A 16,838-nucleotide genomic window follows, 5' to 3' on the forward strand; every position below is an offset into this window, starting at 1 on the left:
CAATCAGATTCCAAATTCATCATCACTGGGCCAGTGAGCTCAACCTCAATGGCGTCTGCATTTTTAATAAGGGGTTTTGTCATATTAGATATATTAATTCTTAACAGCTCTATGATGTATGCAGCACAGTTGTGTGTTATATTGCATTTTTTTTGTTGAGTATTGGTTTCTATAATTGGGATAATATTGGTGGCATTAAGAGGTAAATTACATCAAGATTTTAGTTTTGATGAATCTGTATTTTGTAACAAGTCTTTATTTGATGGAAATAGGTAGTTTTAATTTTCTCAGCAATGTTGAACTTAAAGAGCAGCATATTTAAATACAGATATCTGCTGACACAGAAAGCTGCCATGACTTTTTTTTTTTTTTTAAACAAAACCAACATGACAAGTTTTTGTTGTGGAAAAACTTTTATTTTATTATTATTATATTTTCGATGTCACATTAACACTCGCCTTGTAAGTCTATGGATAGTTTCTGCCTGTATCTCATTGAGGATGCAAGAATCTATCCGGGGTTATACTGCAATCCATCATCATACATCATACTTATAAGGATGCTGCACAGGTTCTCAAAGTTTAGGTCATGGGATGGTGGCCACGCCACAAGTTTATTTCCCTACAGCTGCTATGGGTATAAAAATATACCACGTAAGCTTTATAAAGCAATGGTACATTTTGGAATGTGGGACAGTATGTTGTCTTGCATGACAATTATTTTACTGCACAAGGCACTTTCTTTATATACCACAGGGGGAAATATTCAGTTAAAAATTCCATATTTTGCAAAGGTCATTTTTATACCTTAAGGGGCCCATCATCTCAATTTTCTTCTGAACAAACCTATTTGTTCTTTGAATCACAGACACATTTAACAGTCCAATGATTTTCTTGGATCAGCTAGCATTTTCATTCCTTTCACAAGGCATTGGACCTTTCCATGCTTTATAGTCAACAGAAATACCTTTCTTCCCCTTATGCAATAAAAGTGGCTTAACTTGGAATAACATTATTTTCTTTAACTTTAGCTTGTCTGAGAAATTATCTAGTGTTCTGAAAACAGGAGAAACGTACAAAACTTTCCCCAGGGAAAAAAAACTCAACTCCAAACTGAAGTCCTATGTGCATAATAACTGAGAACACAGTGTAATAGAAAACTTTTATTTTCCCCCTTTGAAAAAAATTAAAAAGGAGTACATCTGCAAATATCCCACCTGCACCACAGTTAAACAAAAAGGGAGGTGAAACTCGGCAGCCTTGATATATTTAAAGTTATGAATCAGTTGTCTTCCCTAAGGTATGCGCCAAGCCCAGACTCCTTCAGTCAACCACAACATCAAATTTGATGTAATTAAATGGTCCACTATAAAATGAATATTTCTTTAAATGAAAAGAATAAAAAGGAAAAAAAACTTTTGAAGTCCAAAAAAAATTTGTGCACAGACCGCACAAAAACAAAAAATAAATTAAAATATCACGAGCATAAAAACAAAAGTAAAATAAAAATCTTCACACATCACAATATGCAAAGACCACCACCTGCCTCATTTCCTGCCTACCAAATAAGTGATGTCAGCATCTTGAGTGTTTTAGCAGCTTTAAATGAGCCATTGCAATTGTGCTACAAAAGTTCATACCAAAAATGCTTAATTGAGTTTAAAAAATAAAAAAATAAAAAATAAAATTCATAAAGCTAACCAAAAACCAGGGACAAAATGTGATGGAGTATTTTTTTCTTTACCATACAGTCATCTTATCAGAAGCTTGGTCTGTTAACTGGCAGGCAAACTTTGATATTGGCAGTGGCCACACAAATACTTCCCTTCCCTTCTATGCCTGACACATAACCTTAGGGTAGGGCTGGTGCAAAACAACATGTAAGCAGTACTCTCGTACACACCTTCATAGCGACACACCCTCAGGCTAAAAGCCATACACACTTCCAATACAACCGTCCACTATGGACAATGGCTAGAAGACAAAGCTGGATAAAAATCACTCTCTCCAGCTATCCAGTGCCAGGTAGAACTATTGGGATCAGTGTATTTCCAGGCATAATGTACACAGTTTCAACATGTGGAATAACATATCAGCTGGTAATATTTACTAGTTGGAGCAAATGCTGGAACAGTACCCCATTAGTCCACATCGTTATACTACTGTCAACAAAGCTTTTAAGTGAGACTCCCTCCAAAAAGGGATGCATTAAAAATGTCTAAAAGGAGTAACACTCATTGGAAAGCATGCAAGGTTTTTGACATCTTTGTAATGAAAGCCATTTGCTTCCACAAATGGATTAAAGAAACAAAACAAAGTTTAACGCATGGATACAGAGCTGCACTGGGACATGCAAAATACTGAAATAGTCCCTCTAAAATCTTCATTTTAGGACAAGCTAAATTATTATTACTATATTAAGACGCCTCAAGTATTACCTATCATTTTATCATTGCTTAAAATTATTTTACCATTCAAGACAGTCCTCGAATCCCTTATCACAAAGAACCCCTGAAGATCAGTTTATACTTTTAAATTCTAATTCTTACAAAAGAAAAAGTGCATTTATATCAGAACCTAGTTATTCTTGACGGCTTATTTATTACATCCGTTTTGAAAGTTCTTAAGAGAAACGAAGCAGCAGCAGAAGAATTCTTAACCTACCTACAGTATTTCAGCTCTTCCTAATAAGTATTAATCTACCTATAGTTTGTATTCACGCAACCTCCTTTGAACAACAGGGAAGCCAACTATTCGGGTAAATGTGGAAGGGGGACAAAAACAAAAAACAAGCAGCTTGATTGCTACAAATTATGGCAGCCTCCCTATTACGACTATATAAATCAGATATTCAACATGCATCACTTTAGAGGCGATCAGCTCAGAACTCAGCATAAATGTACAGATGATGAGAGGAATAGACCCAAGTAGATGCACACCAAAGGGTTTATGCATTATTTCCTATAAAAAGGTGCAAATATTTAAGCAAATTTCCTGCATTATTACATAAAAGCATCTTTCGTTTAGCCTCTGCAAAGCCAAGAGGTGACTTATAATAGTAAAGTCACAAGCCCGTTTTAACACACTGATGTATGCATGTCAATACACTGACTATGTGCATTGGGAGATTTGGGACTATGGCACCCTATGCTGGTTCAGATAATTCATTTTAAATGTACCTATCGGACACCCCCTCCACACAACACTATAGTGAAATAATCAAATTGAGGAGGGGAGAAGTCAAAGCCAGCCACATTTTTCCAACCAACCAACTTAAATCCCTGTGGTGCTATTGGTGAAAGCCACTTCTGAGCATGTTGGATTTTGTGAGGCGTGAAATCCAAGAGGTATACGTATATCCCTAAATTGACCCTCCCTCACCACCCTCCTCCCACCCTCCCACACAGAGACACAGGGCACAGGGAAAGGGAGGGAGGGGACCCTCTGCCAAGTGGAGTCCCGTCACATCCCTCCAGATCGTTCCTCCCTGCTGTGCTGGGCAGTGCAATGAGTCCCCTGGAAACCCTTCCCTATGTTAACCTGAAGAGACAGAATTTTTAAAAAAGCACATAAGAAGTTGAAACGGTGCTGAAATGGCATACAGACTGATGTCATAACATTCTGGATCACGAAACATGGAACAAAACGTATCATTGCTTTGTCAATGAGGTGGGTGTGTCATCTCCAGAAAGGCACAGTCTGGACTTCTGAGCCAAAGACAAACACTGGCATACACACCGAACAGGTCAGCATCCAGTGTGGACTTGTTAGACGCCGTAGCATGCTGACAGACGCTCCTTCAACAATGGAGGGAACTGCTCTGAAAACTGCTGCCAGTTCTCTTGACCGACCTGGTCCTTGAAGCCATGCAGGATCTACGATGACAAAAAGGGATGGTGTTGGGGTATGGTCAATGCAGTTTCAAGCTACACAAGTTTGCACCCAGTGTCTATGACTAGCTAAAATGTTGAGATTAGTTTTAAAACATCTTTTGGCCAGCTGTACCGCACTTCTCAGATTAAAGTCATCCGCAGAGTGTGTCAGATTTCGAATGTCTTAGAAGTGATCATCACAGTGCGACGAGCCAGACCAAGACAGTTGGAAGCATTTCAACAATGTATCACCCACCTTATAAAACATGTCCCTCAGATCATCCTTTGGGTTGACCCAGGAGGCCACGGCATCACAAAAGAAAATGAAGTCCTGAACAGTAATAACTGTTAGTTTATCAAGGACAGTGCATACTAGAGTAAACAGTTCATGGATCATATCAGCTCACCTGCACAACGCCGGCTGGGTTGACGCCAATCATTACGCAGATTCCGCGGAAGGCTGAATCTTTCTCTTCGTTATCCCTGATATTCCTCAGTGATGTGCACCTGGGAAGACATAAAATTCAGAATTAATTTAGTCGTGCCAGGTCTGCAAAATCATTACAGCATCTTACTCAATAAACATGGTCATGGACAAGAATGTGTTAAAATAAGGGGGTACTTAAAATGATATTGAAGAAGCTGATGCTGTACAATTCGGTCTCCTGACCATCCACATTACTCATACAACTACACCAGAAAAAAACCTCCAACCTGCACATTAGATGTTGTATTATCAGCACTCAATCATGTTTTCGGCATGAGGGTGTGCACTTGAGCAGAGCAGATCTGAATACAGATCCGAATACTACAGTGTGCGCAAATTTGATTTAACAGAACTCATTGAAAATTCATGAACCGCAAACATGATTTTGGTGAATTAAAGAGAACCTAAGAAAAGGAAGAGACACGCTTGGGATTACAGGGTTAAAGATGGAGGAATAAGTCCGTAATTTACAGTTGTTCTACCAATGATTTATGGCCCATGGGATGTCAAACAAACCTTAAAACAAAAACAGTGACCCGTGCTGTGCATAGAAAAATAATCTGAAGTGAAAAATTATTCTGACTCACCATGGCCTAATGAAATGTTGAAGCTGTGGTGCCACTTCCTGAGGACAGACATAACCCAGTCTTCCTATTGTAATGGCTGCACATGAAGGACAAACATATTGAGAACATCATTGCTTTAAATTGGGGATGGGGGGGGTGGACATGGATGAGGTACTTAATGAATGTGCTTACCTGTGTTTTCCAACAAGGTCTTTGGGGTCTTGGCTCCATTAATGATCTCCACCAGGTGTGGCAAAACCACTCCAACATAAAGCTGCATCTCTGCACCTAGAGAAACAAACAACAAAAACATATCACCAACCCAGAGAGAGAGTTTGCAAAGAAAGCAACAAACTTATTCCTACAGAAGTTATTCTACAACAAAGGAAGTGCTGCAGGTGACAGACAGACAATGTAGCAATGAGGAAAATTTGAGTATAATAAGGAGTTGCAAAATCTGCATTTGTACAGATCTGCTGCATTGGGTTTAGAGCTAGTGATTTCCTAAAGGTAATTCAGAGCGGATCGTATCCTTAATACCGTGGAGGCCTCGAATATCTGGATCAGAAAATATAGGAACAAAATGTATCATTTTATTGTCAATGAGCTGGGATTTTCATCATGTTCAGATATTGAGACCTTGTTTTCAGCAAGACAATCATTTTTAATTTAAACAGGATGTTGTCAACAACTTCCTCATCATCTACTCACCCATTTGCATGGCAATTTCCCCAATGGCCCAGGTAGCGTTGTTACACACCGAAATAAACTCTGGGTTGAGATTGAGTCCAAGAATGGGCATGAACTCAGCTGGAAAGAAAACATGAAACAAAATGGTTATATGATACATACTACCGTGGTGTCATGTGTTCTGAAAAAACACTCACCAATGCAGGGTTTAACGTGCAGGAAGCAGACCTTTGTTAAATCTCCTAATAGAGCAAAGGAGCTTTGCCTCACTTCAGGCATTGCATCCTGCACACAAACAAATATCTTAAGAGTTCTTCTAAAAAGCTGCATCAATGTTTATCCAATTGGAGAATCCAATAAACAAACAACACTCGGGGCAAAAACCAAAAACAGTTGCCCGTACCTGCATGCACTGGAAAAGCAGCGTCATGATATTGGACCGGGCCACAAGCTGCTCCACATGACTTCCCAAACCCTCAGCCAGCCCACTGAGCAGATCCAGGGCCACAATCATGAAATCCTTTTCAGGAGACTCATACTGGTCTGGGTGCTGGTTAAACATCTGAAAAGGTTGCATTTGTCTAAACTGAACAAGCACACAAAATTTTTTTATTTCCAGCACATTTGGTCTCTCACCATAGCCTGAGCTAAAGTCTTCTGGACCAGTGTGACACAGCGCTGGTAGACAGGTTCACAGTAAGGCAGGAACCCACTCTGCAGTGCAGTGGCGATTGAAGACAAACACTGGGAGAAAAGGAAGCATAGACAGAACATGTCATGTCTTTTCAAGCTTTACTCTGTTGTCAAAATCCCAATGGAGAAGACATTTTTACAGGAGAGACTGTTCAATGCAGTAATTGCTCTTTTTAGATAAACGTCGTGGTCCAAATAAAAATAAATAACTATACGAAAATGTAGATTCGATTTAATATTTACCTCCAAGAGAGGAAAAAGATCCTTGTCCTCATCTTTGAGCTCATTCCACTTTGCAATAAGAGGAGGCATCAGCTTTTGAATGTACTCCTAAGAAACAGCACACAAGTTGGAAGCTTTTTTATGACACCAAAATCAATGAGAGCCAACAATAATGTTGAAATGAAAACATCTGGTAAAACCAAAATACTTACAGGCTGATTAAGGTGGTGACCCACCGAGTCTGCCAGAGTTCCAATGGCATCATAGAGGATGAGGAGATTCTTGTGCTGGTACTTTCCAAAGGCAAAGACCAGCGTATCCAAGATGAAGCTCAAATATGGTACAAGCTCTGTGCATGCCTCCTCTTCTAAGGTGGCAAACGCGCTACGGTGGAAAACATATGGAGAACAACAACCATGACTAATCAAATCTATGGCACATAAATGACTACAAGTCAACGAATTATTTCATAAAAAAATTGTGTGGATCAGAAAATAAATATGGGAACAACATGTATCATTGTTATTCAATGAGCTGGGTGTGTCGTCATTTCCACATAAGTAAGCAAAGATAGAGGAGCTCACCTGCAGGCAGCTTCTTGAACCCTCTTGTTTGCATCAAGGATGCACTTCAGAAGCTCTGTCATGAGGGGCTTGAGGTAGGAGTCAGAGGGCTGGGAGACTACCCAATGTGCGTAACGACTAAGGGTCCAGCAGGCAATGGAGCGCACCAGGGCCTTCTTGTCACTTAGACACTGGATAAGGTGAGGGATGAGCTCTGGCAGGTAGGGAACCATGCCCTGCATGCAGCCTGTGGCGCAAAGAAAGTAATTACATGTAGTATGCATTTTCCTTTGTGGATCATTGGCAATCAAAGATCATCAGGTCTTACCCTCAGCAATCGCGCCTAATACGAGGATGCCAGACTCCTTAACAACCCAATCGGGATGGAAGAGCAGGCCTTTCAGAAGTGGCAGCAGGTGGGGCAGCAGGTCATCTCGAAACACGTTGGCAAGAATGTCCAGTGTTGCTGCTGAACACTTTCCTGTGCATGTGAACAGACTCTAGTTAGTCAAGCAGCTTAACACCTGCTATAAAGCAACCAGTTGGCAGAATGCTGACCGTTTGTTGTACTTATTTCACTTTCCACCATTCTGTGTTGTAGAGACATACACACTGTACAATTGTTTTTTTTTTTTTTGTAATTGTCTTGCACCAAACTTTACTCTCAAAATGTTCACTGTTTTGATTTGAACTAAAGCAAATAAGTTGGGTGTGAATTCCAAAATCCATTATACTGCCACTTCTTCTCGGTTGCCACTACACAACACAACCTCACTTATACTAACGACTGATCAAGTTCCAAAACTCAAATCAATTTTATTCACTCATGGTAAATACCTTCCATGTATAGAACAAGACAAAACAGTATTTCTACTCACGCAGGTTCCAGTTAGACAGTGTGTCATCGTCGTCTTCAAGGTCTTCGCTCTCCCCTCCCTCTAAGCCTTCATGCTGCAAGGTGACAGTGCGCGACTTGTGGAAACGTGGCTTGATGTCCTGATCGCTATCTGGTACGGCCTCATCTTCCTCCACATCTCCCTGTTCAAAACATGCATGCAGGTGAGACACCTTTCCAACTCAGCCTTTGGGTTGAATTATATTAGCTGCTGACATTTTTATTACAAAACACTGTCCACTTCTTTAACAGAACAAGATAACAACTCACCTTCAACAGTATAATGTCTATCTCTGAATACTTCATCCCATTTACCAAGATAGGAATCAGTCTATTTGAGGAGGATGTGGGGGAAAAAAAGTTAATAAATCTGGGTCCAATATACAATAAATGTTGGCAATGTGTAAAAAGAGTGGCTACTCACTGCACCAGGTGTCCTGATAGCACCACGTCACAGATGGGCTGCTCTGCTAGAGTCAACCAAAACTCACAGGCTTCCAGAGCTACGTTCTCATCAGTGTCCTGCGTGCGCTGCAGCATGTACTGCAGGAGGAGAGATAAAACATGTTGGTGACTAATGTACCGTTGCTTAAACAAGCTTTTGGCTCAGAGCTGCAGCAAATCTGGATCAGTCGTTTAGGAACTTAAGGTATCATTATGAATCAATGAGCTGGGTTTATCATCATGTCCAGGTTAGAGACTTAAGGTTTATAAGATTCTGACTTGGATGTGGAAAAATGAGTTAGCTCTCCACATCCAAACCCATCATGTTTAAATAAGCAGATTTTCTTACCTGGACGATGCTGTGCATATGGGGGATGAGCCGATCGATCCGGACCTCCAGAAGCGTGACCAGAGCCCGGCAAACATTCTTTCTGACCTCAGAATCCTCGTCAGCTGCCAGCGAAAAGAGGCTCTAGAAGGGTGAAATTCTACATTTAAGAAAGGAGTACAGAAAAGCAGGCTACAACCAAGCAAGTAGTTGGGTAAGTTACCTCTGTCCCCCCCCCCCCAAAAAAAACAACCAACCGTATTTTCACGTCCATAAGGCGCACTTAAAAGTCTTAAAATTTTCTCCAAAACGGACGGAGCGCCTTATAATGCGGCACGCCTTATGTGTCCACCGGGTTCCAAAATCTGTAAATGTTGTGTGACTTCGATGAGCGCTCCGCTTGACTGACTGGGAGCATTTCCTGCCGACATGCTGCTTATATAGAGGAAAGGCGGACCTGACTGAGTACAGCATGCGGACGTAAAGGGGAAAGGGTGCGTGTGAAGGAGGACGCTAAAGGCACACCCCCAGTAGGTATATAGCGCCGGCATATGCATTGTGCAAAACAACATCGGTTGGGCTAAGGACCCCCGAGAATGGCACCTACGAAGAGACACGCTTACGAAGCACAGTTTAAACTGTTTTCAGTTACGCGGAGGAGCATGGGAATCGAGCAGCCGTGAGAGAATTCAAGATCAACGAATCCATGGTTCGGAAGTGGAGGAAGCAGAAAAACGAGCTTCGCCAAGTCAAGACGACGAAGCTGAGTTTCTGCGGGGAAAAGAAAGAAAAACAAAACGCGGAAACAAGGCGAGGTGGCCCGAGTTGGAAGACCCACTCGAGCAAAGGATTAATGAGCAAAGAACAGCCGGGAGAAGCGTCTCTATAGTCACCATTCGACTGAGGGCAATAACACTTGCAGAAGAAATGAAAATCGAATATTTTCAAGGAGGTCCGTCTTGGTGCTTTCGTTTTATGAAACGGTGCCATCTATCCATCCGGGCAAGGACTACCGTGGCGCAGCAACTTCCGTCAGATTACAAGGAAAAGCTGGCCATCTTCCACTCCTACTGCAGTAAAAATATTGTCGACAAACACAACCAGCCCCACCACATCAGCAACATGGACGAGGTGCCTCTCACTTTCGACATCCCGGTGAACCACGCTGTAGTAGGATACCACCACGGTAGCAATACGCACAACGTGGCACGAGAAGTCGGCTTTTACTCTTCTGCTTGGTTGCCATGGTAATGGACAGAAACTGCCACCTATGGTGATTTTTAAGAGGAAGACGCTGCCTAAAGTTTCCAGCCGAAGTCATCATTAAGGCCAATCAAAAGGGCTGGATGGACGAGGAGAAAATGAGAGTGGCTGAGTGAGGTGTACGTAATGAGATGTTTTTTTTCCCACGCGTCACCGTCCCTGTTGATCTGTGACTCCATGCGCGCCCATCTCACAGCCGCTTTGAAAAACCAAGTGCAACTAAGACTGGGAGGCAACGCTGGGCGAGTTACGCCACCATATGTGAATGGATTGTGGATGCTTGGGCTAACGTAGCTTTGACTGTTGTCCGAGCTTTCGCGAAAGCTGGCATCATTGCTGAACAGCCCCCCGGCAACAAGACTGACTCTGACAATGACGAGAGGGAACCCGGCGTGTTTGTTGGAGAACTTGCCCAGCTGTTCATTTCGGATACAGAAGATGAGGCCTTTGATGGATTTGTGGATGAGGATTGATCAAAAAATAACGAGTACATTGTTAAATACTTCAATAAAGTACAACCGAACTCAGTTTTGCTCCCGCTGCATGCATGCTACCGTATGTTTTAAGCTAGCATATGTTTTACCATGCCTGCGCCCAATAATACGGTGCGCCTTATTTGTGTGTTAAATGCAGAAATAGACCCCGTAACTGAGACTGCGCCTTTTAATGCGGTGCACCCCATGGTCGTGAAAATACGGTAGCTGATTTACTTTAGTATCCAAACACCAACCTCTATGAATGTGTCAATGTTGTCCATTAGGGCCTGTGCTCTGCAATCGATGAACTGGTTCACACAGGCTATGGCATGGGACCTATGTAGACCACAGAATTAATCAGAATAAAGTGTATACATAAAGTGTGTACAATGAGTAACTACTAGTGAGGGCGATAGAAAGACAACTTTTAAATTGTTAAACTATGAAAATAGCAGCGCAAAGTTTAAACTGTGACAACAGCAGCAGCATAGTTTAATCTTCCAGACCTTTTAAGTATTTTTGGCTTGCAAAAACTAAACTGAAAGCACAGAAGAATAATTGTATACTGTACTTCCCTAGCATGTATTAACAAGGCATCAGTCAATAGAGTGATTCTCCTCCTGTCCTGTACCTAATTTTTGGATTGCAATGCTTGAAGAACTGAAGGATTTTTGGTATCATGATATTGAGCGGTCTGTCCAAAGCGTCGCTGTCCAGCAACTTTGACGAGTCTTCGCAGATCTTCTGCAGTGCTCCAAATGAGCCCTGAGACACGGACACACACAGAGAGGCTGTCAAATCAAACGCAAACATACAAGGACACAGAGAAGAAAATGAGGTTGCGTGAGAAGATAAAACGGTAATGTAGCAAAAGCACAGAAGGTGCAAACATAAGAAATTATTCTATATAGTTAAGAGGTTCAGACATAGAAGAACCTCACATTTCGAAAGCCCTGAAGGGATGCATGAGTTATTAGTACACTAAGGTTGTAATTTGCAGTGGTTGGCTTTTTTTCACCCTACACTTGTATGACAGTTTCATGATGAATGAAGTGTAAAGGTTTTTTTCACTTCCTTAAACACTATCAATGGATGAGTAGCTCCATAATTTGTTACACAATGTTCAACTTATACTTGCGTGTCAGTATGGAATGTAAAAAGGTACTTAAAATATTGGCTGTACATTAAAAAGGGCTTGATAACAGATTTACCCTGGAACAATATCTCCATTTCCATAGTTTCCTGTGTGCGCTTTTTTTTAATTTCAAGTGAGAAATCGAGCCATTGATGCAATTTTTTAATTTAATGTTAATTCAACATCTTAAAATGAAATATTTTCTTGATGATGTACCTCGCATGTGTTATAGTCCTCCGAGTTGAGCAGGTTGCAGAGCTGAGGCAGGAGCTCAGGCCATGACTGCAGCTCTCCCTTGGAGGAAATAGTTGTGATCAGGATGCCTAAAAAAACAGGAGACAAGACTTCAGTCAGAAGCGGAAAGATGATTAGCACATTCATAGCGGGCTGGATCAGACAATACGAATATGAACACCTTCACAGCCAGTCAGATGATTATATGCATCACCTCCAAAGCCACAAGGCGCCAAACAGTGCGATTACTTGAGTGGATTAAAACTTACCAATGGTGGCACGGATGAGGGGTGAGGGGTCGCCAATGTTGTTGACACATTCCTGCTTAATGAAATCGGCAACAGTTGGTGGGAAGCTCTGGTAATGGGCCTTAACATTGTTCTTTAGTATCAGACCACTGAGAGAGCGAGTCGCCTCGTCTGTAAAGTAAGAAGCAAGGTTTTGAGTGTTGGGACACACCGTGAAGGTTTAAGTACCAGGACGGGGTGATCAGTTTGAGTTTGTCAGGACAATTATTTTTAGCTAGTTTACAAAAGTCAGTTACCATCTTGATTTCCTTTATAGTGATTTGATCGCTATATTCAGCGACTTTTCATCTAGTGGCTATTTCAAAAAAGGGACTAGCCAGTTTAATTACAGCTAAGAAACTGACATGAGCAAAATCATTTTCACGTTCTTTTACATATGAAAGAAATGAGCACTTTGGAAGGCAATCTCAGAATCACTGGCATTTAACATTTCCAAAGACATGGTGCCCATTTATATATTGCAAAAACTGTGACTTATCGACATGTTGAAACCTTGACAGACTGGGCTTCCAAACCACAAACATTTTGCAGAGGTCACTTTGCCTCACCCAAAAGACGACAGAGCTGGAGGGGGTGTGTCGTTACTCTTGGACAACACACAGGGAGCAGCCGAGCCATGCAGTTTGACGGTTCATTTAAATTGTTGAGCATTTAAAATGCTTATTTAAGATTGTGTTTACTTTTAGTACAAGTGTTAATTCTTTAGGACATTATCCTGAGAGGAAGCACTTTTTTACTTACCTGCAAAGAAAAATCTATTTCTGTTATTTCTAAAGTCATTCTTGAGAGAAATATGCTGGAGGAAAAAAACATTGGTATTCGGAGAAATCTGATAAAAAGTAAGACTTGATTTGAATAATGTAACCGATTTGCTTTGAGTGGTCAGTTATCCACTCCAAAAATAGTATTGCGGGAAATTACTAAAACCATAACACAACGAGGGCAGCAAGACAGGGATTGTAGAGTAGAATAAGGATAATGCAAACCGTTAGCATGGACATACTCAACCAATGAGTGACCAGTAGTGATTTACACCACCCATACAGCTTGGCACCCCAAATGACAAAAAACTATCTTGTAGCACCAGGTTTTGCCAATGAAAAAGTGTCAATAGCAAATAGAGCTGCCACAAACAATTATTTTGAGTGTCGACTAGTCACAGATTATTTTAGCGATTAGTCGACTAATCAGATCATATGTAAAATACAGATCACACACCAGCAAGCAGTATACAACCATCATTAGCTTCAAGGATAAAGTTTTTAAGGTATTTGCAAACGATAATAGTAACATTGACCTTTTAATAAATTTTGCAGCTTGTACCAGCATTCCTGACAATGTTATATGATTAAAATTAAAATGAAGGCGATACTATGGCCTTTAACATTTTAACTGTAAATGTTTAGTGCACTTTTAAAATGGAACCAAAAACTATGCACAATGTCGTACTATCACTACAAGGGAACAGGGAATAACCTTTCATAGGGAAGTATTTTTGGGGTTATTTTTTCAAATGTTTTATATTAAGAAGCACATGCTTTAAAATTGACAAAAAGTAATAAGAATACTTTAATGGGAACACTGCCCCCGCCAACATGTCCACCAGGTAGGCACGTCACTAGCCAGCCTGGTACAGCATATTCATCATCTATTCATACGGTTATAAGCAGTCGCCCATTGGGGTATGACTGTGTGGGTGAATGAGAGGCTTTGGGCACTATGATGGTGTAGATAAAGCGCTATGTAAGTGCAGTCCATTTACCATAACATTAGCAGCCCTCTAAAATACCTAAGATGACTATTCCCCTTCATCAGAAGCTGAATTAGCCACAACCTGCTTCCTTTTTAGATGCTTGTGTATCACTGTTGTGCTGCCATTAAAGGCAAGTTCTGTCTCAGGTTTTGCATCACATTCGTCTTTAGTATTTTTGATGAAATGCGCAAACTTTCGGTCTCCATTGCTAACACCAATTAGCAATATTTCTTCTGGGTACGTCACCGGCACACGTGGGTCAAGGGCAGAAGACCGACAATTAGCGAGCAGTGACGCAGGCATTTTTGAGAGAAAAACAAAGCTTCAAAAAAAAAAAAAACTGAAATTTTTAAATTGGCAACAATGTTGATCGTTGACATACTTGTGACTCGTTGACTAATCTTGGCAGCACTAAAAACCAAGGGGAGCCAAGTTGGTACTTTGCAGTGGAAATTGGTGACAAGTTTCATTTCAAGATTAAATAGAAATCTTAGAAACTACAATACATCATCTCACAGCAGTGGTACAAAAAGAGATTAACATTCACAACCGTATGCTTACCTTCAGTTTTGAGTCTCGTAAGGACAAATATAAGATAATTGTTGAAGTCGGGAAACTGGTTCAGTTGTTCAAGTTTCTACATTAGTGGTCAAGGATATTTTCATTTCATTCATATCCATTGCAAGCATGTTCCATATTGAGCAATGGCAATTTTTCAGTGAAGTCATATTTTCCATCATCCTATGCAGACAAACGTCTCCAAACAATTTCCAACATACAAATCCAAAATGATTACCAAATAGTGTGTAGTTATATAAATTGAGCAAAAGCCTTTCTAAACATTAAGCAATTTTTACTTCCAGAACTTCCTATTACAAACTCAGGATACTTGTTGGACGGCTCTCTGTGTTGCTGTGTCAGGTGACTGCGAGTCCTTAAGCAGCTGGAGGACCTGCTGGAGTCCCTGGTCATCTGGCTGCCACTCCATCCTGTGGACATGCATTAAATATTTTTGTGTCATACAGTACTTGCAATACATAGGGGAGGGGACAGTGAACAATTGGTCTTTGGATCAGACAGTATGAATACAAAGACCATCAGTGAGAGTCAGTTGTATTTTATGCATCATCTCCAAAAAAAGAGAAGTCATGTCAGAAACATTGGTGGGTAATAATGAAGTACAAATAACTTTGTTGGAAGGAGCATTAACGAAGATTGCAACAGATTTGGGCAAGCAAGACAACCCCTTATTCATGCCATTATGAAAATTGATGTCGGCTACAATAATTATTCATGGCGAATACATTGCCTTGTGCCAGCCAGTTTTGTTTTTTTATACCAAGTGATCAGAATGGGCAGTGTTTATAATTTGACAGTAAAAAGAAAATTTTACTTTTGTACTTGCTTTTTTTAAACATCTGTATTTCTACTTAAGGACAGAGTGCGAATGCTTTTGCCACCTCTGGTTAAAAAGCTTGCCTGCTGTAAAGATCACAACCATATTGCAGTCTTACGTGTGGCCTACTTAGAGTAGGTAACTCGCTGCACGGCTCTCAAATCCGTTTGGGGACAGAGTAGAGGGCCGAAACGAGCACATTAAACAACACGGGCGTTTAAAGTCTATGACCCAATTTAATCCGTCAAGTTAATCCTGGCCCAACCCCCACACCACTTTGGGTCATGGAAGTACACTTAACCTACGAATGCGTGTACGTATAAAAGTAAATAGAGCGAAACACTAACAATGTAGTTCACGTGGACGTGGGGCTGAGTGCTTTGCGTGGTGGTCCCGCGTTCTAATGGTTAGACTGACAAAGGATGAGGCTAAAAGTCTGCTAACTTTAGCAACGTTGCAGCACCGCCGTGTCCAATTCCATCGGTTACCTATACGGCTATTCACATAAATGGAACGGCACCGACAAAACTACTCACACGATAAAAACAAACGATTACGTCGATGTATTGTTCAACACCACAACAGGTTAACTATACAGAGATAGGATTCTGCTAACGAAATTGCCCTTCTAACTAGGCCCTGGTCGAACGTAAAGTTTCAAGGCATCGTGTTCACATGAGACGGGCACGAACAAAGGGCAATTACAACACTTTCCTGAACAACAAAGCCCAAACCTACTATTGCTAGGAATTAATAAACTCCAATCGTGTTACCAATCGAAGTCAAAGTCGTGATGTTTGCTAATAATAGTCACAAACTTGTTGAACACGTTGCGCAAGGTAATGCTAATGCTAAAGCTAATACACGAGCTAAAGCAAAACGAAAACTTTACCAAACATTAATGCCCACCTTACACACTGAAGCAACGTGGTCATCGTAACACTTTAAAATGTCAGAGTACAAACCTTACGCTATAGTACGTACAATATTGACTTTTGGTTGGAATATTAATGCTGGGCCGCTCTTCCACCGTCCCTCGTAGCTGTTCTTCTTGTTCAAATGAGCACGCTGACTGAAACTGACTCCTGGCAGCTTCCGTTCTGCACATTTTCATCTTCTCGCGAGATTACACAAGTACAATTATTATTATTATTCGCGTTGTTATATTATTAGATATACATACATTGTTCCAGACAGCTGATAATTGTCTTTAAACGATGGTTCTCAATACTTTTTACACAAAGTAGCCTACTGCCTCAAAATATACTTACCACATTAATAACCAACCTGAAATACAGTAAATTAGTGGGCCAAGTGCTAATCAAAAAACGAGAGGTAAAAAAGTATACAGTATTTAATATTGTAAGTCACTGCAAATTATGCCGTTCTAACAAAACCGTAAAGCGCTTAAATGTAAGGTAACTGAAAAACTTATGACTTTGATTAATAAAAGTTGTAAATGTTCTTAAGTTTTAACATGACATGCAACTGGATTGTACTTAAAAGTTGAATAC

At 40.7% G+C, this 16,838-nt stretch overlaps 1 protein-coding gene and 1 non-coding gene across 3 annotated transcripts; both read right to left on the reverse strand.

Moving 5' to 3' along the window:
* Nucleotides 1–1,149: 1,149 nt before the first annotated feature.
* Nucleotides 1,150–16,435, reverse strand: LOC133465940 (transportin-2-like). Of its 2 annotated transcripts, none has more exons than XM_061749135.1 (25): nucleotides 16,309–16,435; nucleotides 14,818–14,917; nucleotides 14,490–14,565; nucleotides 12,137–12,286; nucleotides 11,850–11,956; nucleotides 11,130–11,263; nucleotides 10,753–10,834; nucleotides 8,781–8,903; nucleotides 8,412–8,530; nucleotides 8,258–8,318; nucleotides 7,971–8,130; nucleotides 7,421–7,573; nucleotides 7,114–7,339; nucleotides 6,742–6,913; nucleotides 6,551–6,637; nucleotides 6,251–6,358; nucleotides 6,018–6,176; nucleotides 5,812–5,899; nucleotides 5,636–5,734; nucleotides 5,117–5,212; nucleotides 4,946–5,021; nucleotides 4,279–4,378; nucleotides 4,128–4,202; nucleotides 3,738–3,874; nucleotides 1,150–3,539 (listed from the first exon to the last, which is right to left on the reverse strand). In XM_061749135.1, exons 2-24 carry the CDS (start codon nucleotides 14,914–14,916, stop codon nucleotides 3,767–3,769), a joined length of 2,658 nt encoding a protein of 885 aa, XP_061605119.1. In that variant the 5' UTR covers nucleotide 14,917; nucleotides 16,309–16,435; the 3' UTR covers nucleotides 1,150–3,539; nucleotides 3,738–3,766. The 2 variants fall into 2 exon arrangements, with proteins under 2 accessions (XP_061605119.1, XP_061605118.1); XM_061749134.1 differs by having other exon boundaries at nucleotides 16,234–16,383.
* Nucleotides 14,996–15,063, reverse strand: LOC133466677 (small nucleolar RNA SNORD41). Its single transcript, XR_009785008.1, has one exon. It is a non-coding gene; the product is annotated as a small nucleolar RNA SNORD41 (small nucleolar RNA).
* Nucleotides 16,436–16,838: the final 403 nt, after the last annotated feature.

Source organism: Phyllopteryx taeniolatus, chromosome 16 (assembly GCF_024500385.1).
Source record: "Phyllopteryx taeniolatus isolate TA_2022b chromosome 16, UOR_Ptae_1.2, whole genome shotgun sequence".
Classification (NCBI taxonomy): domain Eukaryota; kingdom Metazoa; phylum Chordata; class Actinopteri; order Syngnathiformes; family Syngnathidae; genus Phyllopteryx; species Phyllopteryx taeniolatus.

What these genes read in the sequence shown, in the direction of transcription:
- LOC133465940 (XM_061749134.1), bottom strand. Translation starts at nt 16,259, where the DNA reads ATGACCACGTTGCTTCAGTGTGTAAG. An exon ending in GACCTTGTTGGAAAACACAG is followed by an intron (nt 5,022 to 5,116) that starts GTAAGCACATTC and finishes CTTCATGTGCAG; the next exon opens with CCATTACAATAGGAAGACTG. An exon ending in ACCCAGCCGGCGTTGTGCAG is followed by an intron (nt 4,203 to 4,278) that starts GTGAGCTGATAT and finishes ATTACTGTTCAG; the next exon opens with GACTTCATTTTCTTTTGTGA.